This window comes from Xenopus laevis, chromosome 1S (assembly GCF_017654675.1).
Source record: "Xenopus laevis strain J_2021 chromosome 1S, Xenopus_laevis_v10.1, whole genome shotgun sequence".
Lineage (NCBI taxonomy): Eukaryota > Metazoa > Chordata > Amphibia > Anura > Pipidae > Xenopus > Xenopus laevis.
In genome coordinates this window covers 190,008,308-190,035,123 of record NC_054372.1, presented here as the reverse complement: position 1 = coordinate 190,035,123, position 26,816 = coordinate 190,008,308, and the positions used below count along the sequence as shown (strand labels likewise).

Genomic DNA, 26,816 nt, shown 5'->3' with positions numbered 1-26,816 from the left:
TTGGCGTTACTGTTCCTTTAAGCGCCAAGACTGGACCAGATATTGTTTAAGCACTCCAACAGGTAGGATCTGAGTTAAGAGGCTGAGAGCGTGTTCCCTGCGGACAAATTCAGGGATAGAGTTCCAGGGTAAAGGAACAGCAAGATAGAAAAACTTAAAGGAGAAGGAAAGGCTAAAACTAAGTAAGCTTGATCAGAAAGGTCTATATAAATAAACCAGTAAACCCTCAAAGTAAGACTTCCTGTTTTTAGCTCCAGGGATAGGGCTTGAGCATGATCAGTTTGCTCCTCTCCCCATCCCTCCTCCCCTCCCTGCTGTAATCTGAGCCCAGAGCTATGAGTGAGCAGGGAGAGACTCAAACAGGAAGTGATGTCACACCAAGCTAATATGGCAGTGGCTATCCTAAACAAACAGAGAACACTTCAAGAGCTGTTTACGCAAGTGTGGTAAAGCATTCTGCAGAATAAATATAGTGTTATAGCTTGCACTATTGTGGCTAATCTATTGGCAATAAACTGCTTCAGTAGCTTTCCTTCTGCTTTAAGATACAGGGAACGTATAATTAAGTAAAGGGAATGTATAAAACATCAACTTTACTGTACAATTTGGTCCTAAACTGGTGTGTCATACTTACAGGAATAAATTCATTTTTTTTAATACGTATGATATCTCCAACACAGATATTTTTCCACTTTGTCTTCTTAAACCTACATGAGGATTACAAGAATTTGTTTACCATAATGCATCCAATAGTAGAATTTATAAACACAATATAATTATATCTCAGAATATTTACATATTATTGTATATCACCCAATGGTTCCCCAATATTTGGCAGATGCTTTGTTTATTACTTGGAAAGAACACTTTTGTTATCAGAGGCAAGGTTCAGGTTTGGCACAGTTCTTTGCCCTGAAGTGTGGGGTGAGAAGTACTGCAACTATAAAAATAGTTATTCGTGTGTAATGAAATTTGAACAAAGCATCTCCCAGCAATAAGATCACTCCTGTTAAAACTATGAAAAGATTCTTCACGATACAGGTATGGGACCTGTTATCCAGAATGCTCAGGACCTGGGGTTTTCTGGATAATGGATCTTTCCGTAATTTGGGTCTTCATGCCTTAAGTCTACTAGAGATTCATTTAAACATTAAATAAACCCAATAGGCTGGTTTTGCTTCCAATAAGGATAAATTATATCTTAGTTGGGATCAAGTACAAGCTACTGTTTTATTATTACAGAGAAAAAGGAAATCATTTTAAAAAAATTGGATTATTTAGATAAAATGGAGTCTATAGGAGACAGCCATTCCGTAATTCGGAGCTTTCTGGATATCGGGGTTTCCGGATAAGGGATCCTGTACCAAAGATTTTGTGAAATGAGAAGCCATACAATTGCTTAAAAAAGAAATTACAGCCCATTGAAAGGAACAATTTACATTACATTTTCCCAAAACATTTAGGGGATTATTTAGTAAAGTCTGAATGCAAAAAATGTTAGTTTTTTTTTCTATTACATCCAAATTTTCAGTGGAAAAAAAAAACTATTTCTGGCTTTTCGGTCAAAAATCCCAAAAAAATCCAAAAGCCCGAAAAAAAAAAAAATCAAGCAATTCAGGAAAAAAAATTGGAAAAATCATATGATTCGGATTTTTGCTTGATTTTATCAAGTTTTTCCCTGATCAGATTAAATTGTGCTTTTTAAATAATAAAAAAGGTCAAATTGTGGATTCTAGTTTGGTCCGACTTATTTCAATAAAATACTGATAAAGACCCTCAAAGTCTTAGGGGAAGTTGCACAAAAAGTTCCTTTGTGTAGCCTTGTTTCTATATATCATTGGGAGATAATTTACTGCAGAAAAAGGATGCAAATGGACCCAGATATGGGAGGCAATGCTATACCACCTTAATATTCTATTTCCTCTTTGCACTGGAATTTACTTTAAAGGGAATGTCAACCCATAAATATATATATTTTTTTTGCCTAATAAAAGAAGTTATTTGCAGTGTTTGTCTGTACCTTTCTGTTATCTGCCCTGAAGGCTCAGAGACTGTTGGAGGAAGGGTCAGGACACACACTCAGATTCGGGGAGATTAGTCGCCCGGCGACAAATCTCCTCTTCTTCAGGGCAACTAATCTCCCCGAACTGCCTCCCGCTGGCTAGAATGTAAATCGACGGCGGGATGGCACTTGGGAGCGCTTCATTTTCTGAAGTTGCCTTACGAGGAAACTTTTGACAACTTGGAAAAAAAAAAACGTTCCGCGTGTCATCCCGCCGGCGATTTACAGTCTAGCCGGCGGGGGCAGTTCCAGGAGATCAACAGCGATACAAACAAAGCGAGAGATGATAGAGATAGAGATGGAGATGATAGAGATAGCGATGATAGAGATAGCGATGATAGAGATAGCGATGATAGAGATAGCGATGATAGAGATAGCGATGATAGAGATAGCGATGATAGAGATAGCGATGATAGAGATAGCGATGATAGAGATAGCGATGATAGAGATAGCGATGATAGAGATAGCGATGATAGAGATAGAGATGATAGAGATAGAGATGATAGAGATAGAGAGAGATGATAATGATAGAGATGATAGAGATAGAGAGAGATGATAGAGATAGAGATGATAGAGATAGAGAGAGATGATAGAGATAGAGATAGGGATGATAGAGATAGAGATGATAGAGATAGAGATGATAGAGATAGAGATAGAGATAGAGATAGAGATGATAGAGATAGAGATAGAGATGGAGATGATAGAGATAGAGATAGATGGAGATGATAGAGATGATAAGAGATGGAGATGATAGAGATGGAGATGATAGAGATAGAGATGATAGAGATGATAGAGATAGAGATTAGAGATGATAGAGATGATAGAGATAGAGATAGAGATTTGAGAAAAAGTAATCCTTTTGTTACCTTCCATCCACAATTACTTCAGAAGGGCGATTGTTTATTTCATTGTCCATTTTATGCCGGGCCTTTAATGGAAAATGGAGACAAAAATTCAATGTCTCAGTACAAATAATAACATAAGACTTTGGCAAATAGAAAAAAGAAGAAGAGGTCTATGTTACAAGTTGCTAGCAGAGAAAACGCAACATGGATATTGCACTTAGGCCTTGTATTTTTGCCCGAGGCCCTTCAACACTGTCACCATCCTGGGCTTCTTATTGCTACAACAGAACCTCATATTTTGTGCTTTGAACTCAAACAAATGCTCTGCAAATATATTCTTACAATGTCATCCGCAAGATCTTTGATGGCAGTTATCCCCAGCACCAGCAACAGAGGAATCAAGGTGGTTGACCATGAGACGGTGGATATTTGGGGAATAGCCTGAAAATATAATTTAAAAAAACCTTATTAAGATTTGCACATCATGCTATAACCCACACATATACACACATAATATACACAGATGAGATACGGAAAAGCAATGACGGTTGGTATTTTTGGACATTAGGAACAACCTTTGTTAACTTTAGGCTCGGCAGTGAAAAATAAACTTTATAGATGTGTCTCTTTTCAGCCTTAGCTACTAAAATAACTATAAATATACTTCCTACAATGAAAAGACAACTCCACTCTCAGGATACGGACCAACATTACTGACCCACGAATATTCATCATTACAGCTGTATAATCGGAAGACTTCTTAAGAATTGATAATCGTATTACCTGAAGGATGAGTAACACCAAGAAATAGGCATTGGCAGCTCTTTTGAATTGTTCATATAAATTAATTGGCAGGAATGTGATTGGGTTGTATTTGTACGTCTTGATTGAATTTCCCTGTTGGGAAGAAAAAGGAAGAAATACCATGTAAATGAATTTGTGGAGAGATCTTAAAAATAAGAACAGGATTTGCTGTCTAAGATAGGCCTTGATTTCTGTTTTTTATATGGCTGAAATATTAAAGGAATTCGGTCATGATTTCTAAGGTGTATTTTTATTTCTAAATTATATTGTTCACACTGCAAATAATTCACTTTACTGTGTAAAATTTAATTTAATTTAACCTAACAAGTATATATTTGTTTGTAATATTGGTGTAAGCGCCATCTCATTTTTTCTGGTCATGTGCTTTCAGAAAGAGCAAGTGCTGCACTATGGAACTGCTTACTGACAGGCTATTGTTTCTCCAACTCAATGTAACTGAAGGAGTCACATGGATTTTTTTACTATTGAGTGCTGTTCTTATATTTACCACAGAGTAGTTATCTGGTCACCTTCCTATTATTCTGCTGAGGGGCTACTGGGGGGAGAAGGGAGGAGGTGATATCACTCCTACTTGCAGTGTAGCAGTAAAGAGTGACTAAAGTTTATCAGAGCACAAGTCACACGACTGGGGGCACCTGGGAAACTGACAATATGTTTAGTCCCATGTCAGATTTCAAAATTAAATTTAAAAAAAAAAAAAAGCAGTGCAGAATTCTGCTGGAGCAGCACTTAACTTATACATTTAAATTATTTCCTTTTGCTGTGTTTTCTCAGTACGTCTGAAATCCATTAATGAGCATGATCAGCTAGAAATTGGGTAATGGTAATCGACATGCATGCACAGAAGCAACCTCACACACCTTTATTTAGATAGTATCAGGCAAATCTCTGCTTGTACAGCAAACCTTGCACTGCCTGCTTAATGTGAATCATCTTTTTCTTACATAAATATGTTAATACACGCAAAACATAAATATGTTGATACACACAAAACATACATCCACACAGGGACATGAACAGCCACAATTGGGAAATAAATATACATACTGCATATTTGCTTTTCTTAAGACACAAGAATGCTTTCTTCTTGAATTGTGGCTGGTCATAGAAATTCCGATCGTTTGCTTTTACTTGCCAGGAACATTCTGAATTATGAGGAAAAGGAACAATTTCGTAAGTTCAGTTTTGAAAAATATATAAGCAAAAAAGATTATAGGTATGGGAGCTGTGGTCCAGAATGCTTGGGACATGGGGTTTTCCAGATACAAGGAGTTGTCTCAGTCTGTATAACAATACTTTACACCTACAAAAGCCATTAAGGCCAACAGGATTGTCTTGCCACCAATATGGTTTATGCTACCGTTAGAACCAAGTACAAGAGTTTTATTACAGAGAAAAAGTAGTAATATAATTAAATGAACTTTGACCGATGGTCTTATTATAAATCAGAGCTCTTTAGATATTGGATTTCCAGATAAGAGATCCCCTTACCTGAAGTAATATTGGAAGAGGGGTCACTCTACCTCTATAGTTAGGATGGGGACATTGGGAAGAAGCTGTGTGGGTATGAAGGTTGGGATTTGTATTAAGAGAAAGGAATGGTGGTACAGGGAAGGGCATTGAAATACATTATCTCTCTAATGCTTTATTTACCAGTAGGTCTTTCCAGCTGACACAATGTCACCCATTCCGATTAGAAGAAAAGAGGTTCCGCCTAAATATTGGGAAGGGGTTTGTTACAGTGAGAGCTGTGAAGATGTGGAATTGTCTCCCTGAATCAGTGGTACAGGCTGATACATTAGATAGGTATAAGAAGGGGTTGGATGGTGTTTAGCAAGTGAGGGAATACAGGGATATGGGAGATAGCTCATAGTACAAGTTGATCCAGGGACTGGTCCCATTGCATCTTGGAGTCAGGAAGGAATTTTTCCCCTCTGAGGCAAATTGGAGAGGCTTCAGATGGGGTTTTTGGCTTCCTCTGGATCAACTGGCAGTTAGGCAGGTTAAAAAAAAGTTAAAAGGTTGAACTTGATGGACGTGTGTCTTTTTTAAACCTAACTTACTATGTTACTGTGTTACACAAGGGGGATTGGTGAGAAAGGCATGCAGGCTGGTGAGGAGCTGTGGGAACACAGACCAAAAGGGGCTTTGATGGGGGCACAGATCAGTAAATAAGATATGAAAGAACAGAGATTTTAGGAAGGGAAGGGAAGATACAAGACCACAAGAAAGCAGGAGGAGACAACTGCTTGAAAATTATATAGGGACTAGTAAGTGACTATAAGAAAACCTATAAGAAGGTTTTCAAGAAGCATTAGACCTCCACACAAACTCCCACAGAGGTTAGACAATTATGGTTTATTGTGTCTTTATAATAAATATATAAGTAAAAAATCATCTTGGAAAGTGTCTGTGACACTCACATGCTCAGTGGGCTCTGAGCAGCTGTTGAAAAGCTAAGCTTAGGGCTCGTCACTAATTATCCAGCAGAAAATGAGGTTGGTCTGTAATATAAGCTGATGCTACAGGGCTGATTATTAAATTCTGATGCTAATTGCACTGGTTTCTGTGCTGCTATGTAGTAATTATCTGTATTAATTACTAATCAGCCTTATATTGTGACATTTCTATTCTATGTGTACTGTATATTGTGAGTGGGTCCCTAAGCTCAGTAAGTGACAGCAGCACAGAGCATGTGCAGTGAATCAGCAGAAAAGAAGATGGGGAGCTACTGGGGCATCTTTGAGACACAGATCTTTACTGCTAAAGGGCTGGGGTTGCCTTGGGCTGGTACAGAAGCACAAAACATCATGTAGAACATTTGTAGCTACTTCTTTAGTTAAACTTTAGTTCTCCCTTTAAACTCTCCACGCTTATTCCTTTGTGATGAGCACAATTTCACAAGCAATGCTGACAATATATTGGCTCTTTAAATGGACCAAGTCAGAATCTCACATGCACTTTTATTATACATAGACTTTTCTTTATCCTAACTTGAGCGTATTCAAAGTTTAACTGCAAATGTGCACAGAAAAATCTCAAAACTTCTTAAAACAATCCCCTTTTCAAAACAATATCCTTTTAAATATTTACGGTATAAATGGTTAAGAGGAAAAAACATTGAAATTGTGAGTTATACAAAGTTGTAGATGTAACCTAGTGAGAATGGTTTGAACACAATAAAGGCGCCCCTGCTCCTGCCAGTCTAGTGGGTATTTGCCTGAATAATTCATTAAATGCCAGTTAGCCATGTAACGCTGTCAGTGCTTCATTCAGAGGTAAAGTTTGGCACAAGCACGACTGTGTATCACATGACTAAATCAATCAATATTTTACTCTGCTAATGGGAAAGAACATCACCTGTAATTAAATCATTTGAATTAGGTGCTCAGTTCATTAAACCAGGAATATAAGCCTTTTAACTGGTCATGACCCCCCGTTATTCCCATCCCTGACAACTACAACCCCCAACCTGATGTTCTGCTGACCTCGATGAAGCCAGAGACTAGCTAAAAATGACAGTTTCAGAAAGTTGGAAAAGGAAGTCTTTTAGTTTATAACTGGAATCCTTATGTAATTATGGCTTATTCAGCGATCCATACTGTTCTTAAAAAGAGGCAACGCTGTTAAGGGTAATGTAAAGGTAATGTAAAAAGTCAGAACAAATTAACACAAAATTGCTCAGAGCATTCTTCTGAAAATTAATTTATTTAGTGAGCAAAGGAAAGTCTTATGATGTTACTCTTCTTAAAAAATAAAGTTAGTAAGCAGTGAAGAGTCATCTGTGTGCAATGATGAGGAGTCAGGCCTCCCTGGAAAAAAAAAAAAAGTCGAACCAGCCCCCAACACGGTCTGTGAGTCAAGTGCCTGCAGGTATAAGCCCCCTTTCACTCAGGCTGCCCTAGGACTGCAGGGTGTGATTCCTCTATAGTTGTGCCACTGCATCAGATGATTTCACTTCACAACATTCACATGACTTTCCTTTTCTCATGAAATTAATTTTTTGGCCAACTGTATATTACGTATATGCTTAAAGTGGTCTGAAGCAATTGTTTGGCACTTGCAAAATAGTTAAAATCGACGTCTTGCATGGCTTAATGGTAATCAGCATAAACGCACGCTACAGGCAGAACTGGTTCCTTCGCGGCTGTGCACAATGTGTCTGCCCTGAATACTAATTAGGGGTTTAATGTCACCTGCTTTAAAGGAACAAGATATAAACCTGAGGCAGTAGACTCTACTCGGCCATTTACTGGAAGCCAGCGCAGATTGCAGAGGAAAGTGTTAAGTGGAAAGTAACACCATAAAATTAAAACATTTTAAAGGAATAACAAAATAATGTTTGGGTTGTCCTGCACTGGTAAATCTGGTGTGTTTGCTTCAGATACTCTACTATAGTTTATATAAACAAGCTGTTGTGTAGCCATGGGGACAGCCATTCAAGCACAGGATACACAGTAGATAACAGATAAGTACTACTATAGTTTATATAAACAAGCTGCTGTGTAGCCATGGGGGCAGCCATTCAAGCACAGGATACACAGTAGATAGCAGATAAGTTCTGTTATCTGCTGTGTATCCTGTGCCTTTTTTCTTTTTCAGCTTTGAATGGCTGCCCCATGGCTACACAGCAGCTTGTTTATATAAACTATAGTAGTACTTATCTGTTATCTACTGTGTATCCTGTGCTTGAATGGCTGCCCCCATGACTACACAGCAGCTTGTTTATATAAACTATAGTAGTACTTATCTGTTATCTACTGTGTATCCTGTGCTTGAATGGCTGCCCCATGGCTACACAGCAGCTTGTTTATATAAACTATAGTAGTACTTATCTGTTATCTACTGTGTATCATGTGCTTTTTTACCAGTACAAGGCTACAGGACATTATATTTTCATTACTTTAAGACACCATTTTTTTGGTGTTAATGTTCCTTTAAACTGAAGTAAAATTCATTGTATTAGCAATTTACAAACTGTGAGCATCTTGAAAACTAGAAAAATAAATTGCAAAAGTTTTTAGAGGAGCAAATATATTAATTTGTGTTGGTTACACTTTATGCAATCGGTCCTGTAGCCCTGGATATTTAACTTAAGTCATCATACCACCCTGAACTGCTCCTTTCCTCGTACCTGTATTTGCAAAGTGTGGGCAATAGGGCGGGTGCCACCTGTCTGGATTTCCCCGGTACAGCCCGTTGTTTCCAAATTAGGAAATCCAGACATAAAATTCTAGTTAATAACATGGCGATCAGCCAATCGCTAATTTCCATGTCATCAGTTCCACCACCGATGTCATCAGCTCCTCCCCCGCTGTCATTGGTCCTGCCTCCCACATCACTGGCCTGCCCCCCCACACCTGCCCGGTCCCTTCTTACCCGTTTTCGCCAAATTTGAAAGGTGGCAACCCTAGTGGTCAAGATAATGATGAGTGTCATTTTCTGGGACAATTTGCAATTAATTAAAAAAATTATTATTATTTGTGTTTTTTTTAATGATTTCTCTTTATGTTCAACAGATATCTTGTTGCTCAGGTCCAAAATCACCCTAGCCACAAGGCAGTGGTTTTTACCAATTAAAAAGCTGCTACGAACTGGCCATTCTATAACATACTAAAAGTTACTTAAAAGGTGAACTATATACAGAACTTCTATAGACTTTTGTTTAGACCATAAAAGTGGTAACACCTGCACCTTTACCTTTAATTACAGGTTCCTGGCTCTGCTCTGTCTCTACATTTCTCCGGTTCTGCTCAGGCTCCTCAGTCTGGGGATGGTCCAGTTCGTCGTCAGTTTCATCATCGCTGTACGGAACGACATCATCATTTGGCACATGGGATTCATCCTCGTAGGTCGAGTCATAATCTGTATCCATTCTGTAAAGGGAAATGGCGCTAATTAGTGTTCAGATGATTGATGACATTTCTTACTGTTTTTTTTTTAATATTGAATATGCATTCACAACACATAATCATGGTAGAAGACAAATGTCCACAAAGTTCAACTATGTGTCCAAGTGAAACCTGTCTAAATTCGAATTAATGATGTGGAAACATCATCTGAAACGGTCTTCAGTTTGCCTGGGGTGGGGGATTCCTTCCTCCCAATTCCAAAAACCAATTGGACAAGTCCCTGCATCAGTTTGTTAAATTTTTCTAACCTTGGGGTCTCATTTTGGATCAGGCCATGAAACAAGATGCAAAGCTTGTATCAGGCGGCAGTGAGGGCCCAGTTATCAGGGGCTACCTCTAGTAACTTAAGGGTGGTGGCACACGCTGTTACTTGGGGAGATTAGTCGCCCAGTGACAAATCGCCTCTTCTTCGGGCGACTAATCTCCCCTAAATGCCTTCCCACCGGCTAGAATGCAAATCGCCAGCGGGATGGCACTCAGAACGCTTGGTTTTCCAAGTCGCCCGAAGTTGCCTCACGAGGAAACTTCAGGTAACTTTGGAAAGCTGAAGCGGTCAGAGTGCCATCACACTGGCAATTTACATTCTAACTGGCGGGAAGGCATTAAGGGGAGATTAGTCGCCCGAAGAAGAGGCAATTTATTGCTGGGTGACTATTCTCCCAGAGTAGCATCGTGTGCCACCACCCTTAAGAGCCAATTTCTGTTTATTAATGTGGAAATTTGGATCTTTTGGTGCAAAAAGAGCAGTAGTTGCTTCAGGCAGCAGACTCAAGAAACCCAGCACTTGCTAAAAGGCATCCAGCTCTTTCTCGAGGGTATCTAATGTATCTGCCAGTATAACTGCATCAGGGAGAGAATCCCACAACTTTACTCTTACTGTAAAAATAAAACAATCAGGGCCGTTCCTGCCATGAGCACCTTGCCTCAGGCGTCAGGGAACGGCCAGTTACAAGGGGCGGCAAAAAGCCACCTCCTGTAACCTTAAGAGCCGAATTTCCGGTTTTTAAACTGGAAATTTGGCTCTGCTAGTGCAGAAAGCGCAGTACACGATCATTACACTACCGATGCCGCACCTTTTGACCCGCTCCGACGCTAAGCTTTTAACCGCGGAGCATTAGCGGCATCGGGGTTACTGCCTCAGGCAGCAGCAGCCCACGGATCGCCCCTGAAAATAATAAAAACTTGGTCAACCTTTCTTTATAATAGAGACATTCCATACCAGGTCCTGACTGAGAATTAAAATAGGCCCTGGCATTTCAGGTACACAGAGGCCCAATCAGCCCACAAAGAGGCCCAAACAGCCCCCACCAGCCCACTAAATACTGACTTTCTATGGGACCTTATAGCAGCCCCTCTGGCATTTGCCAGAACCCACAGATTGCCAGTCCGGGTCTGTTCCATACCCTTTACCTCCTTAGTTGCTCTTCTATGGGCTGTCTCTATTTCAATAACCTGCCTTTTATGCACCAGAGATCAAAACTACACCGCATATTCTAGATGGGGCCACAACACTGCTTTATAAAGAGTAACACGTTTGCAAATGAGTATGTATACCCCTTTTAATAAAGGACAATACAGGGAGTCCTCGAGTTACATACACCCAACTTACATACAACTCACACTTGCATAAAGAGGCTATTACAGTAACCTACTGTGGTTTGCTTGGCCTTTATTAGCATTTAGCTTTAATAAACCACCTGCCCAATCCCCTCTGTGTGTGTTGTCTACTGCAGAGCACAGAAAGGTAAAAATAAATACTTTAAGCCAAACATATGTCTTTCTTAATTTAATAAGTAAATGTATATGTTTCAACTTACATAAAAATGCAACTTAAGAACAAACCTACAGACCCTATCTTGTACGTAACCCGGGGACTGCCTGTACACAATTATGTCGTTACTCTGTAGAGGGAAATTAGCTTTTTAATACAGATTACAGATACAGACAACCATTATGGACCACTTTTCCACCCAAAACTTGGATTACCCCCTCCAAGTATTGCCCCTTACGTTGGCACATTCACTGCCATAGCCATGTAAAGTCTTCAAAGCTACTTCTGCCTCACAGCCCTCACTTGGCACCCCAGGTAAAACAGAACGAGAGTTGGAACACAAAAATAAATCAAAAGAAAATTAAAAAAAAACAAGATGTCAAACTTTCCACTAGAGAAAACAGAAAAGAAACCGGAACAATGGCTGCTCATATGTACTGGAGTCATTGTAGGGAAGGCTATTCACATGATGAAAAGGCCAGTGCCTTATGTAAATAATTAAGCAGATTAAGTAAAAACTCTAGGCAGCTGTACTGAGGCCTTTCTGAACTCCTGTCTATTTCTCTTTAGATGCGAATCCTGAAAATATCTGTAATTAATGGAAAAACAAATTTACTGTAGACGCTATCAAAGTAAGAAGCAAGCCAAAAGACAGCGGTATATCTTGTGCCGAATGAACTGCAAGGGCAAAGACTTAAGATGCTCACAGATGGGCTGATTTTGGCGTTCACCCAAGAAGAGCAATATTGGCAATATACAGGACAAGGACAGGTATGGGATACATTACCCAGAAAGCTCCAAAATTGGAAAACCCATCTCCCATAGACTCCATTTATCCAAATAATCCAAAATGATTTCCTTTTTCTCTGTAATAAAACAGTAGCTTGCACTTGATCCAAACTAAGATATAATTAATCCTTATTGGAGACAAAACCAGCCTATTGGGTTTATTTAATGTTTACATGATTTTCTAGTAGACTTAAGGTATGAAGATCTAAGTTACAGAAAGATCTGTTATCTGTTAAACCACGAGTCCAGAGCATTCTGAATTGAGTGCATGTAACAAATGCCATGTAAAACCATAACAGGAGACACTATCTCCTTATACAAAACAATTATCCAGTTCTTAAGGGCTATTCCACACGGGGAGATAGCCACGCGTTTGCGGTCGCGGCGACAAAGCGCCGCGCCAGTCGCCGCGACCGGCGCAGGCGACAGTTTTGTATGGGCGCCTATGTAAAAACGCCTGTGCTAACCACACGAGGCGATGCGCTTTTCAACAGTCGCCTGAAAAAGCCTGGCAAGGCATTTTCAGGCGACTGTTGAAAAGCGCATCGCCTCGTGTGGTTAGCACAGGCGTTTTTACATAGGCGCCCATACAAAACTGTCGCCTGCGCCGGTCGCGGCGACTGGCGCGGCGCTTTGTCGCCGCGACCGCAAACGCGTGGCTATCTCCCCGTGTGGACTAGCCCTAAAGGAGAAGGAAAGCTACCGAAGCAGTTTATTGCCAATAGATTAGCCACAATAGTGCAAGCTATAACACTATATTTATTCTGTAGAATGCTTTACCATACCTGAGTAAACAGCTCTAGAAACTCTCTCTGTTTGTTTAGGATAGACGCTGCCATATAAGCTTGTTGTGACATCACTTCCTGCCTGAGTCTCTCCCTGCTCACTCTGGGCTCAGATTACAGCAGGGATCGAGGGGGAGAGGAGCAAACTGAGCATGCTCAAGCCCTAGCCCTGGAGGTTTAAGCTGAAAACAGGAAGTCTGATACAGAAGCCCATGAGTACACAATAGAAGGAAAGAAATGTGGTGTTTCTTTTGACAGAGGACTCAGAGCAGCATTACTTTGAGGTTTACTGGTGTATTTATATAGACCTTTTTGATAAAGCTTACTTAATTTTAACCTTTCCTTCTCCTTTAAGCAACGTGCTCTCCTCCCACCTGATTTGTCTTGCGGTGTCTCCCCAGGTTCAGTATCTCTTGGTTATGAATAAGAGCAACACACTTTGCCAAGGTATTATGTGAAATACAGGGTGGGGTCCCTTCATAGTATATGATGAAATTCAAACTGCCAGTTGAGCCTGAGTGCTAGAAAAACAATTCCAACAAAAACATTGCAATAGAACCCTCTGGTCTACATGTTATTTGTATTAAAAGGTGGTTCAACCGCTCGATTCTCAACTCACAGGCAGTGGTTATTAGAATATTTAAGAAGTCACATCCAGGAGATCACAGGAGTCCAGCACATTTTTTTTTTTGCAGAGCCCCTATCTTACTGCCTTTAAAATCACCTATATGTCGCCAGTTTTATTTACCTTTAACAATCCCCCCCTCCCACGTGTCACAACATCTATGGCGAGAGGCCAGATTACTGGGGCCCTTAGGTCTCAATGTTTAGATACAGTTCCCTTCCTACTCTTTAGCTTTCTCAATGATGGATTCCATCCCCTGTGTTTCTGATTGGCTTCCACGTTGTTTCCATTGAACTAACTCTAGTTAATAGTGCTGCTCCAGCAGAATTCTGCACTGAAATCCATTTCTCAAAAGAGCAAACAGATTTTTTTTATATTCAATTTTGAAATCTGACATGGGGCTAGACATATTGTCAGTTTCCCAGCTGCCCCCAGTCATGTGACTTGTGCTCTGATAAACTTCAGTCACTCTTTATTGCAGTACTGCAAGTTGGAGTGATATCGCCCCCTCCCTTTCCCCCCAGCAGCCAAACAAAAGAACAATGGGACAGTAATCAGATAGCAGCTCCCTAACACAAGATAACAGCTGCCTGGTAGATCTAAGAACAGCACTCAATAGTAAAATCCAGGTCCCACTGAGACACATTCAGTTACATTGAGTAGGAGAAACAACAGCCTGCCAGAAAGCAGTTCCATCCTAAAGTGCTGGCTCTTTCTGAAAGCACATGACCAGGCAAAATGACCTGAGATGCACCTACACAACAATATTACAACTAAAAAATATACACTTGCTGGTTCAGGAATGAAAGTTTATATTGTAGAGTGAATTATTTGCAGTGTAATTTAGAAATAAATCCCTTTAAGGCCTGCATTAGTGGCAATAACAAGCTGATCCAAAAGATTGTTATTGACCATCTGAAGGTCTTCTCATGATACTTCTAATTAGAGAAAGCATCAGTTTGGCTATTGGTGTTTCAAGGGCATGTTTGTCAAAGATCCAATTTTATGATTTCCTTGCCATCCATATTCTCACAAGACTTTCCCTGCACCAAAGTGTAAAGCAGGGGACCACGGGTGTGAAGGAATCAATATATTTTCTGCCTGGTTTTATCTTTGTTCAGCTTTTACATCCCTATAGAGTCATAGAAAACACCACAGCTATAGAACGGATTATCCAAAATGCTCGGGACCTGGCGGTTTCTGGATAACAGATCTTCCTGTAATTTGGAACTTCATACCATAAGTCGAATAGAAAATCATGTCAATATTAAACAAACCCATTAGGCTGGTTTTGTTTCCATTAAGGATTAATTATATCTTAGTTGGGATCAAGTACAAGTTACTGTTTTATTATTACAGAGAAAAAGGAAATCAGTTTTAAAAATTTGGATTATTTGGATAAAATGGAGCCTATGGAAGACAGCCTCTCTCTAATTCAGAGCTTTCTGGATAACTGATCCCATATCTGTATCATGCATTTAACAGAATCCCTGAGAATCTTTGGACAGAAGCAAGTGATCAGAAATTAAGCCACCGTAAGAAAATGGTTGTGTTGGGCAGAAATATAGACATCCTTGTCCATATTAATCTCCTTTGTGGCCTGTCAAGATGTATAACATTTGCCTACACTTGAGGTTGAATGTGTTTAAGCCCAGGACATGACAAGTGCATGGAACAGACAGAGCTTTTGGAATGTAGTGGAACCTGAAACTATTAAATGAAAAGCCAAGAGCACACTATTTCCTACCTACGTGCAACACCTACTTATTTCTTTAGCCGTGTTTTAGTAACTGTTACGTCATGGGAAATACAGACAGAAAAAGGACTTTTACAATTAACAGGCAACCACAGCCCTTTAGCAGTAAAGATCTGTGTCTCCAAAGATGCCCCAGTAGCTCCCCATCTTCTTTTCTGCTGATTCACTGCACATGCTCTGTGCTGCTGTCACTTACTGAGCTTAGGGATCCACTCACAATATACAATTTAACATTCAGAATGCACGTTTAGTAATCAGTTTAGACTTTTGTTACATGACATGGTAGAAACCAGTGCATTCTGCTCCAGAATGAATTCAGATGGTCCCCTAAGCTCAGCTTCTCAACAGCAGCCCAGAGCACACTGAGCATGTGCAGTGCCACTGACACCAGGGCTGTAACTGTAGGGGTAGAGTACAAGTCGCATGCAACAGGTAAGTGACCAAAATAAGGTAAGTGAATGCATTGTTGGATGGTGTTGCAGCGTTGATCCAACGCTACACAATTGTCGGTTGCAGACGTTGCACACTGCGTTATGTCGCAGAGCGTTGGATCGAGCCGAAAAAGTCCATTTAGTCCTACCGTTTCCCTTCCCACTCCAGCCCTCCCCTCTGCCGATTCCCACTCCTCAACCACAGGGTACGCGGCTGAACTTGCGCGTGCACAAGGGGGCGAGGTTGCCGGCCATGTTGCCTAGGGCGCCCAGTCAGCTTGGCCCGGCCCTGACTGACGTTGACCAAAATGGCCTAACAAGATCCAAGCTGGGGAGCTGCTGTGGACAACTTTAAAGGCCTGGATCATTACGGTTTTTAGGGCTTTGAACCTTTAGGCTGGTAAAGTTACAACAGAACTTGAATATGTTAATTGCCTTCCTGACATTTTAGGGTTGTTTTCGGAGGAAAACTCTATTCATACGATTCAAATTCGAATTTTTCGGGTCGGGACTATTCAATCGAATATTAGTTTTTTCATAATTAACCTCTTATTCGAGTTGTGAGGACATTAGAATTTATTAGAGTAAAAAAAAAAAATTCACATCAATTCGAAATTCGACCTTTGATAAATCTGCCCACTAGTGATTTACAATCAACAATTCCTATGGATCATAATGTATTAGAAGTTCTTTTTGAACATTTTGTCAGCAGCACCGGAACCAATTTCCCACAGGCAGTAAAACATATTTTTTAACTTTTCTCTAAGGATCACAAGAGATGAGGCACTTTTAGGAAACACAATTTCCTGCTGGTGACATTGTACTGGTTTCAGGGTCGGACTGGGCTGTTGGAACTAAAAATGTGACTCCTTCAGATCAAGTCAGCAGCTTATCTGCCTGTGTATGGGGCCCTCTGGGGCCCACCCAACTGATAGCTTTCAATGGCACTGTCTTGTTATCAGCACCATTCTAGCCATTTAAATGATACAACACTTTTATACCTTACACCAGTCAAGGCCGGATTTACACAATAGGCACCACTAGGCCTGCTGACAGTCGTCGCCCCGTCCTCTCCCTTTTATTTGTGCAAATTTTCATCATCGAGTGAAGAAATGGGGATTGGTTTCTGAACCAATGTGGGTGTGGTTGGGCAGCATGCCGCCCCCTAAAATCCTGCCTCCCTAGGCCCGGGCCTTAGTGGCCTTTCCACAAATCTGGGCCTGACAGCAGTGATCCCCTACCAGTGGCTCGTGAGCAACATGTTGCTCTCCAACCCCTTGGATGTTGCTCCCAGGGGAGCTTAAAGCAGGTGCTTATTTTTAATTTCCAGGCAAGTTTTGGCTGCATAAAAACCAACTGTACTGGCAAACAGAGCCTCCTCTAGGCTGCCAGTCCACATAGGGCCTACAAAATATCCAATCAGAATCCTGATTTGGCATCCCGTGGGATATTTTGCATACTTATGTTGCTCCCCAACTCTCTTTACATTTGAATGTGGCTCGCAGGTAAAAAAAGGTTGGGGACCTTACAGGATCATGCCCAACTTTGTATTGTTAATTCTAGCTCTTCCTATACAGATCCAACAGGCTGGAGGTACAAACTTGCAGTGCTTTCCAGCGTGTCATGACAGTTTGCATTTGCTTGTAATAGTAATACACGGCACCCAGTAATTACATATCACCTAGTGCTCATAGGATGGGACAGGCCAAGTCATAGCAACCATATTCTTTCTGCAGGTCTTGAAAAAAAAACGAGTACTGTGCTATCCCAAAAGTCAGTGTGTGCAACATAAAATAGATAGGGAAAATGTAATACATTTTGTAAAGAGAACACATTTGCAAATAAAAATGTGTATGTCACAATGTAATATCCTTTATTAGGCTTTTATTACCACTCTTAATTGCACATTGCAAACCTTTAACACCCACTTGAAGGTGGCGTAACCGTTGGAGCAAGTGTAAATGTTTTCATTAACAAGTTTTATTACATACACTGCGCACTCTCAAACTATAAGATTTGCAATCGCTATACTACTGTTACCATACCTCACAACATTTTGGAAACAGAAAGAGGGACAAAAAGATTTAGCTCCCAGAGTGTGGAGAAATGTTTCTGCCCACGCCCATTTCCTGGCCACACCCCCTAATTACCATGTCCATTTTACAAAATTTAGCAGGTTATGGAGAGTTTGAACACATTTCTGGAGGTTTTAGGGTCAGGTATTGTGTGTTATTACAGTTTTGCTAATGAAGGTGAATTGCCCTTTAAGTTGCAAGTCTCAGTTTCCCAAGAGACCTGCTTATCTTAAATTGTTACAAATGTGCACCTGCCACTGTTCTGGGCTCTCTGCCAAAAGCCAATTAAGTTTTATAAACTTTGTATCTTTTTCTGGCTGTTCAGTGCTGGAGATCAAAGAGAAACTTGGGACATTTCAATAACGATCCGGGACTGCTGGCTGAGCTGTCAGACTGTCCCGCGAAAAACGGGACAGTTGGAAGGTATGTGTCATGTAAAAGTGTTTGCAAAGGCAAGATTTTTCACTTTGCAAACATTTATTTGCATTGGAAACAAATTGATGGCTACATTTCCCCTGCAAAACAATCAAAAAGAGGATTGGGCAATTTAGATTGTGACAGTATCACTTTATTCCTGTTTGAATTGAGGGGAGCCCATTTTGTCTCCGGAGTCAGAACAGACACTCCTACGGGCATGAGAAGGGGATCCTAAGAACACTCTGCCAAGTATCCAAATTTGTAAAAACAAAATGTAAAGAATGTTAGAACTAAAGAATGTGAATCATCTGTTACTACTGCCCCTAAATATATACATAAAGCATGGCCTTTCCATTGACTCTCTTCTGGTGATGTCGGCACATGTTCCTCCTCCAATGGTGAACGTGCAGGTACATGTTGTATCCAGCCATTGCCTTGTTATGCAAAGAATTTCACGGGCACATTGTTTTCTTTTTTTCTTTCATGTTTGTGCAAGGCCAGGGCCGGTATTACAAAATTTACCGGCAATGTAGTTGCCGGTAATTTGTAATACCCTTTAAAATAATAATAATACGCTTATAACTTACCTTTTTTTCCATGCTTCTGGCCATCGCGCATTGCTCCGCCCCCTTTTGCATCAGAACACATGGATCCACCCCCTTTTGCATCACAGACTGCCCCCTTTTGTTCCCGTCTTCCCCCCCCCCCACCGGCCGGTATAGGGTTGCCACCTTTATGTCTGGCTGAGACCAGGCGGGGGGGTCCATGACGTCAGTGGGCGTGTCTGTGACATCAGTGGGCGGACCCGTGACATCAGTGGACGGGACTATGACGTCAGTGGGCAGACCCGTGATGTCAGTGGGGCTATGACGGGGCGATCAGCTGATCGCCATGTCAATCAAGGGAATCCAGCCTGGTTTTCCTTATTTGGAAAACCGGGCAGGAAGTATAGACCCGGGCAGCCCCTCAAAATATCGGGCTGTCCGGGTCAGGTGGCAACCCTAGGCAGGTACCATTTTTTAGAAAACGTGGCAACCCTAATCGGAGGTCTAAAGCGACTTTGTTGTGCAGAGATATATAACCCGTGGAATCATCTATAGTAAAGGTATAGGATCTCATAAAAAAAAACCTGTTATCCAGAAAGCTCTGAAATAATGGGAAATGCCATCTCCCATAGACTTCATTTTATTCACATAAGGAATTATGTCACAGTGATCGGCCAATCGATGCGTCATAGCCCTGTCCATGATGTCACAACCACTCCCATCTATGTCATGACCCCACTCATTGATGTCAGGGCCCGTCCCCCTGCCCAGTCTCAGCCGTATGGAAAGGTGGCAACCCTAGAGCTGAGAGACTTCACCAACAGCATTCTGGATCAGGCTGGCACAGGGAAGCCTCATACTGTGCCTAGAGAGACAGAGAGTGTGAGAGGAATCCAGACTGGAGGAACAACCAGCAGGAGATTCCTATCTGAGCATCCAAAGGGGCTGGTAGTCGCACTGTATGACTGACTGTGCTGGAATTGCCTGAAGAAAACTCTATAAAGCATCTCAGGGCCGGAACTAGGGGTAGGCAGAGTAGGCAGGTGCCTAGGGCGCAAAGCTGGGGGGGCGCCAGGCACGTACCTGCTCTGTCACCTACCCCATTGTCCGGTCCTGTCTTTCGCCGACTGCCACGGATAATTTCTTGTAATAGCGCTTCTGCGCATGTGCGCATGCAGTTCTGCGCATGCGCGTTCTAGCGCAGTTCTGCGCATGCGCGTTCTAGCGCAGTTTCGCGCATGCGCGTTCTAGCGCAGTTTCGCGCATGCGCGTTCTAGCGCAGTTTCGCGCATGCGCGTTCTAGCGCAGTTTCGCGCATGCGCGTTCTAGCGCAGTTTCACGCATGCGCGTTCTAGCGCAGTTTCGCGCATGCGCGTTCTTAAAATACTTTGCCCCTTTTTTAGTTAGGTAGAGTAGACAGATTGCGCTAGCAAGTTAGTTAGTGGTGCCCTATTGCCACCGGTTAGGAGTGATGTATGTACTAGTTGGCCATTTAAAGGGGACCTGTCACTCGGAAAAATTATTTCAAATCCTATTTTATCAGGTTAGTCAAGCAAAATAAACTTTAATTAGACTTTATAAATCTATTGATTCTGGTTTCCTTCGGTCTGGGAATTCATAATTATAGCAAGGAGACAGGAGCCATTTTGTAATTAAGGCAAGCCTTGCATCAGCTCAAAATCTTGTTTGTGCATCAGAATGGGGGACCTGATCTCCATCTCCATGCCCTGGTTACACAATTAAATTGTAAAGAGAGAGGGGGAATGTGGGGAGAGCAGTAACATCTAGTAAGTACTGAATGGAAAGCAGGGATTCACCAAATCCAGGATTCGGCCTTTTTCAGCAGGATTCGGCCGAAACCTTCTGACCGGCTGAACCAATTCTGAATCCTAATTTGCATATGCAAATTAGTGGTGGGGAGCGAAATCACATGACTTTTTGTCACAAAACTAAAGTAAAAATGTTTTCCCCTTCCCATCCCTTATTTGCATATGCAAATTAGGATTCGGTACGGTATTCGGCCGAATCTTTCACAAAGGATTCAGGGTTCAAGAATTCAGTCCGGCCTAAAGCATAGAGGAGGGGCAGGCAATAGTTGATTGACAGGTGATATTTTTAAACGAGTTTAGAACAGCAATGAATGCTTTAATAAAAAATAGAATTTGGATTTCATGTTAAATTTGTAAAGGACTTTTATTAAACAGCATTTTATGTCTGGATGACAGGTCCCCTTTAAATTTAGATAAACAGTTATTCAGTTTAACAAATACAGTGTGTACAGCGTACTTTATTTCTAGTGGGGCCACCCGTAGGTGCATTCGTGGATCGCACTAGGTAGAGGCACTGCGCTAGTAAGTACCAGGTACCCAGTCTCTCCCAATACCACTGCCGAGTGGCTCAGGTTTGTCCCATGCCATCAGGTAAGCGGCACATGTGGAGTGTAACACTGACAAAGGGGTGTCGAAAGGGTTAAGGTGGCCATACACAGAAAGATCCGCTCGTTTGGCGATGTTGCCTACCTTGAGGTGGGCAATATCGGGCTGATCCTAACGAACGGGAACAGGCGGTCAGATCGCGGGACCGCATCAACGAACAGATGCGGCCGCGATCCGACGGGATTTTTAGTCCCATCCGATCGAGATCTGGCCGACTTGCAGCCAGATCTTGATCATGGAAGCCCATCGGGGGGCCCCATACACGGGCCAATAAGCTGCCGACTCGGTCTGTCGGTAGCTTTTATCGGCCCGTGTATGGCCACCTTTACGTAATTAATCCTTAATCCAAAAGCAGCCTATTGGGTTGATTAATATACGGTAGAAATTATATTTTATTAGATTTATGAAGATCCAAATTACAGAAATATACTGTATCTGAAAACCCCTGGGTCCCGGGCATTCTGGATAACAGGTGCATATCTGTACTGAATGGAATCTTTATAATAAATAGCAAATTCCAGTTGTGCTGATCTGCAAGGAAGTGCAATTTACAAGGGCGAGCAGCATCACCGCCCATTCAGTGACAAAAGAGCCAATTTGCACATGAAAAGAAGGGAGACTCAGCAAAGCCATCAGACATTCCTTGCCACTCCTTTATCTGTTATTGTTCTGCCATTTCCGGTTCTACTGTCCCAGTCGACTACATCAGCTACATTTATTATTTGGCTTCACATGTTATGGTGAATTATATCCACCAAGAAAGCTTACATTTCTCCATCTTCCTATTACCTAATATTAAAGGACAAATAATACCAAAAAAACGGAAAAAGCCCTAAAGCATACACACAGGCACAGTGGCATTACTATGGGTGAAGCAGACCCCGTTGTTATTGGGACAGGGGGGCCTGGCACTGCTGCTACATCAGACATATACATCTATATATCTATCCATCCCTCTATCTATCTCTCTATTTCTATCATTATCTCTCTCTCTATTTCTATCATTATCTCTCTCCCTATCTCTCTCCCTATCTCTCTCCCTATCTCTCTCCCTATCTCTCTCCCTATCTCTCTCCCTATCTCTCTCCCTATCTCTCTCCCTATCTCTCTCCCTATCTCTCTCCCTATCTCTCTCCCTATCTCTCTCCCTATCTCTCTCCCTATCTCTCTCCCTATCTCTCTCCCTATCTCTATCTATAATTATGCCCAAATATAGAGCAAATTTTAGCACAAAATCCATGATGTGTTTATAAAGATCTGTTATAGTATAGTAAATAAGTCATAAATCAAAGCCATGTCTCACAGAAATAATCCTTTACAAACAACTAAGTTGGGACCTTGTGGGTCCGTATTCAAGAATATTTATTTAAAGCTTGTATTTTTTTTTTTTCTTTTACACCAAGCAAATGCCAAAAATAATGTTCTTGTTTTATACAACTATTGTAGAATCTGCACAAACTGTCAGGGTGCCAACATTATAAATCCTACAATTCTGTGTTCTGTTGTTCCCTATAGGAGAAAAACTTCATATGGCAAGGCATGGTGCCGGCCACACTTGGTGCCTATGGACAGTGAGTTTAAGCAACAGAGGAATCATTGCGAGTTTTAATGTTACTGTTCCTTTAACAGCTTTCCCACGTACAGAAACGAGTGCAGAATGTGACACACACATATACAGGTGACACCAGCAAATGTTATACAAATGAGTAGCAGCAGGATTTGGCTTGTTTTATCATGTTATCAGTATAAACACAGCCCTCAGCTTCCTGCCCACACAGATTTTAGCACTTCCCAATGTACAGATAAGAGTGTATTAGTTATGCACAACAGTCTGCTGCCCTCACCCCTTCCCAAATATCAGCCCCTCTGGGCTCAAGCCTGTGTATCCTTCCCAGCAACCCCAGGCCTGTATAGAGCTGAGCGGATCACCAGTAGATAAGAGGTTAAATACATTAACACCCCCCCCCCCCAATTGTTATAGGAGAAGATGAATGTAAAGTTATTCAGATGCTACCAGTTTAGGCCATTAATATTCAACACATTTTTCACATTTATTTAAAAGAACACGCAGAGACGGCAACATACGCACTTTCAGTTCTGACTACTGACTAAATGTACAGTCTGAGCAATGGTAAAACTATACACAACCTACTGTAGGTCCAGCTTCAAGGGATTCTCTCATGATTTTCATGGTGTTTCTAAATTATACTGTTTATACTGCAAATAATGCACTCTACCATGTAAATTTTCAACAAGTGTATTTTAGTATTGGTGTGTAGGTGCATCTCAGGTCATTTTGCCTGGTCATGTGCTTTCAGAAAGAGGCAACACTTTAGGATGGAACTGCTTTCTGGCAGGCTGTTGTTTCTCCTACTTAATGTAACTGAATGTGTCTCAGTGGGACCTGGATTTTACTATTGAGTTCTCTTTTAGGTCTACCAGGCAGCTGTTATCTTGTGTTAGGGAGCGGTTATCTGGTTACCTTACCATTGTTAGGCTGGTGGGACGGGAAGGGAGGTGGTGATATCACTCCAACTTGCAGTACAGCAGTAAAGAGTGACTGAAGTTTATCAGAGCACAAGTCACATGACTGGGGGCAGCTGGGAAGTTGACAATATGTCTAGCCCCATGTCAGATTTCAAAATGAAATATAAAAAAATCTGTTTGCTCTTTTTTAAAGCACGTGTATGTGCACACTTTGCAGCTGAAAGGAGCAGGCGTGCAATCGGGGGAGGGGGATGCGGTGGCCGGCCGGGGCGCCTAGGGTACCTGGTTGGCTTGGCCCGGTGCTGGTGTGTCCCCCTGGCAGTGTGCAGTTACAGGAAGAGGCCTATGTGTAAAGCCGGGAGATTGAGCCCTGTGAATGTGCTGCTGTTACGTTGAAGGCAGTGACAAATAAAGAGAACGTGTTTGACTACAACTCCCTACATCATTTATGTACTGGAGACTTTCCCCCACACCAAAGGTCGTGGTATGTTGTATGTTGCACAGCATAGGAGATAGTTGCCCCCGTTACAAAAGGGCACCAGTAAGACTTCATATCAGCTTTGCCAAACCTGTTATACGTTAATAATTGTTGCGGTTACACAACTTATAGTTCCATCTGACAGCTAAAAACTGTGGGGTGGTAGATGAGAGTTACAGTTAAACAACACATGATGAGCTACTGGTTGGACACTGAGATGTATATGAAATATTCTCAACTAGGGTTGCCACCTTTTCCTGAAAAATATACCGGCCTTCCTATAGGTTTGTCCTTTTTCCCTATTAACAACATTGGGATCAACCATCAGTTTTACTGGCCATTGCTTGTAAAATACCGGCCAGGTGGCAACCCAATTCTAGTTTAGGCAAACTAATCCAAATGAGGGTGAATGATTGAAGGCAATATTTAGGTGTCTAAAATGAGCATTTTGTCAATGACACGAAACTTAAGTTTTGTTTGAACCAAAATTTACCATAAACCTTGGGTTTCTTTCAAATGAATTCCTCACTTGTTCATCTATAACTCCCATAAACCGCTGACCCCTTGTCACCAGAACACATTAATAACCAGGATTTGATAACCCCTCACTGCACAAGCACAGATATAATAGATAACAAAAAGGTACATCTGTACAGTGGATTTTAAAACCAGGGTAACAAAGAGTTCAAGTGACTTGTTAGCACAACTTGGCAATGGAAAAAAAGACAAGAAAAACAGCAGGTCCGCTTATCCAGGCAACAGAGGCAGGCGTGAGGGATAGTGGATAGGAGAAGGGGTATAATTAGGGATAGAAGCAGGGGTAGTAATACAAGTAGGAATAGAGGTATATATAATGGTAGGGATAGGGTTATGAATCTGAGTAGATGTACGGGAGGGTTAAGATAAGAGCAGGGGTAGGACTAAGGTGGGGTAAATGTAGGGATAGGGTAGATGTAGTCATGGGGTAGGGGTAGAGGTAGAGGTAGAGGTAGGAATAGGGGTAGAGGTAGAGGTAGAGGTAGGAATAGGGGTAGAGGTAGAGGTAGGAATAGGGGTAGGGGTAGAGGTAGAGGTAGGAATAGGGGTAGGGGTAGAGGTAGAGGTAGGAATAGGGGTAGGGGTAGAGGTAGGAATAGGGGTAGGGGTAGAGGTAGAGGTAGGAATAGGGGTAGAGGTAGAGGTAGGAATAGGGGTAGAGGTAGGAATAGGGGTAGGGGTAGGAATAGGGGTAGAGGTAGGAATAGGGGTAGAGGTAGGAATAGGGGTAGAGGTAGGAATAGGGGTAGAGGTAGGAATAGGGGTAGAGGTAGGAATAGGGGTAGAGGTAGGAATAGGGGTAGAGGTAGGAATAGGGGTAGAGGTAGGAATAGGGGTAGAGGTAGGAATAGGGGTAGAGGTAGGAATAGGGGTAGAGGTAGGAATAGGGGTAGAGGTAGGAATAGGGGTAGAGGTAGGAATAGGGGTAGAGGTAGGAATAGGGGTAGAGGTAGGAATAGGGGTAGAGGTAGGAATAGGGGTAGAGGTAGGGATGGGAATAGGGGTAGATATGGGGTAGATGTAGGAATAGGGGTAGATGTAGGAATAGGGGAAGATGTAAGGATGGGGTAGAGGTAGGAGTAGATGTAGGGATGGTGTAGGGGTAGGACTAGGGGTAGGGGTAGATGTAGACACGGAGTAGAGGTAGGAATAGGGGTAGAAATCCTAAGGCTCATTGGGAATGCAGGTAGTATGAGCAGCATTGAGCCATAGGGAACTGCCAACATTCCAGCTCTGAGACTGGGGGGAAAAGGTACAGACAAACAGACTCATTTCTTACCTGAGAGGGGATAAGAGCCTGTCGTAGCTCCCCGATTACCTCCTCTTCCTTCCTCTTTTCTGGGACCCAGTTAATGGAGCCCCTGATTCTCTTCCATAGGAGACAATGGCAGAGCTGTTTTTGTACACCTAATCCATGAAACCAATGACTCCCTCCCTCGCCGGGGTGTCACACCTAACAAACAAGTTTGTCAACTTTTCAGGCAGCCTGTTGTTCTCCCAGAGCTGAGACACATTAACACACTGTGTTCTCCCTTCTGAGCCCTGAGAGGAAATGAGGCATGAACTGGCTGGAGTCAGGGAGGCCCTAGGAGGAGGTCATGTGACCTCAGGTAAGGGCAAGGCCTGCAGGTAAGTGCTGGGGTCCTGTAAGACCCTCCCATCTCCATCACCAAATCAGCCCTCCCTCCAGTCTCTGCTATAGGAACCTGCTCAGGTTACACAACTGCTCAGGCAAATAAAGAACAAGAGAGACAAATAGGAACCACAGGCAAACAAATGAAATGGGAAATCTCACCTGCCTGAAAGGTAATAAAAGGGAAACTGGTTGGTTGCATGGGTCACATGTACAGACTCAGACCCAATCACTGTCCTGCTGTTCAACATTTCAACTTTTATTTATTTAGCATAGTCATTCCATCCCCCATGAAAGAGAGTGTAGGAAAAGAGAGCGGCTAATTATGGGCTCAAACCTTCCTCCTCTGTTTATTTGTGCTTATACACACCACTGGGCTGTGTTCACTATAAATGGATTTTATAATAA

At 42.0% G+C, this 26,816-nt stretch overlaps 1 protein-coding gene across 2 annotated transcripts in view; it reads right to left on the bottom strand.

Moving 5' to 3' along the window:
- atp8b1.S (ATPase phospholipid transporting 8B1 S homeolog) overlaps positions 1–26,409 on the bottom strand; it is a 56,363-nt gene extending 29,954 nt beyond the window's left edge. The window contains exons 1-7 of one of the 2 annotated variants that reach the window (XM_018244548.2): positions 26,055–26,409; positions 9,433–9,608; positions 4,780–4,877; positions 3,691–3,804; positions 3,250–3,348; positions 2,929–2,990; positions 635–707 (exon numbers count right to left, since the gene is read on the bottom strand). In XM_018244548.2, the coding sequence (XP_018100037.1) occupies positions 635–707; positions 2,929–2,990; positions 3,250–3,348; positions 3,691–3,804; positions 4,780–4,877; positions 9,433–9,607 (621 nt within the window). In that variant the 5' untranslated portion in view covers position 9,608; positions 26,055–26,409. The remainder of the gene's footprint in view (positions 1–634; positions 708–2,928; positions 2,991–3,249; positions 3,349–3,690; positions 3,805–4,779; positions 4,878–9,432; positions 9,609–26,054) is intronic. The other variant, XM_018244547.2, reaches the window with a different exon arrangement.
- Positions 26,410–26,816: the final 407 nt, after the last annotated feature.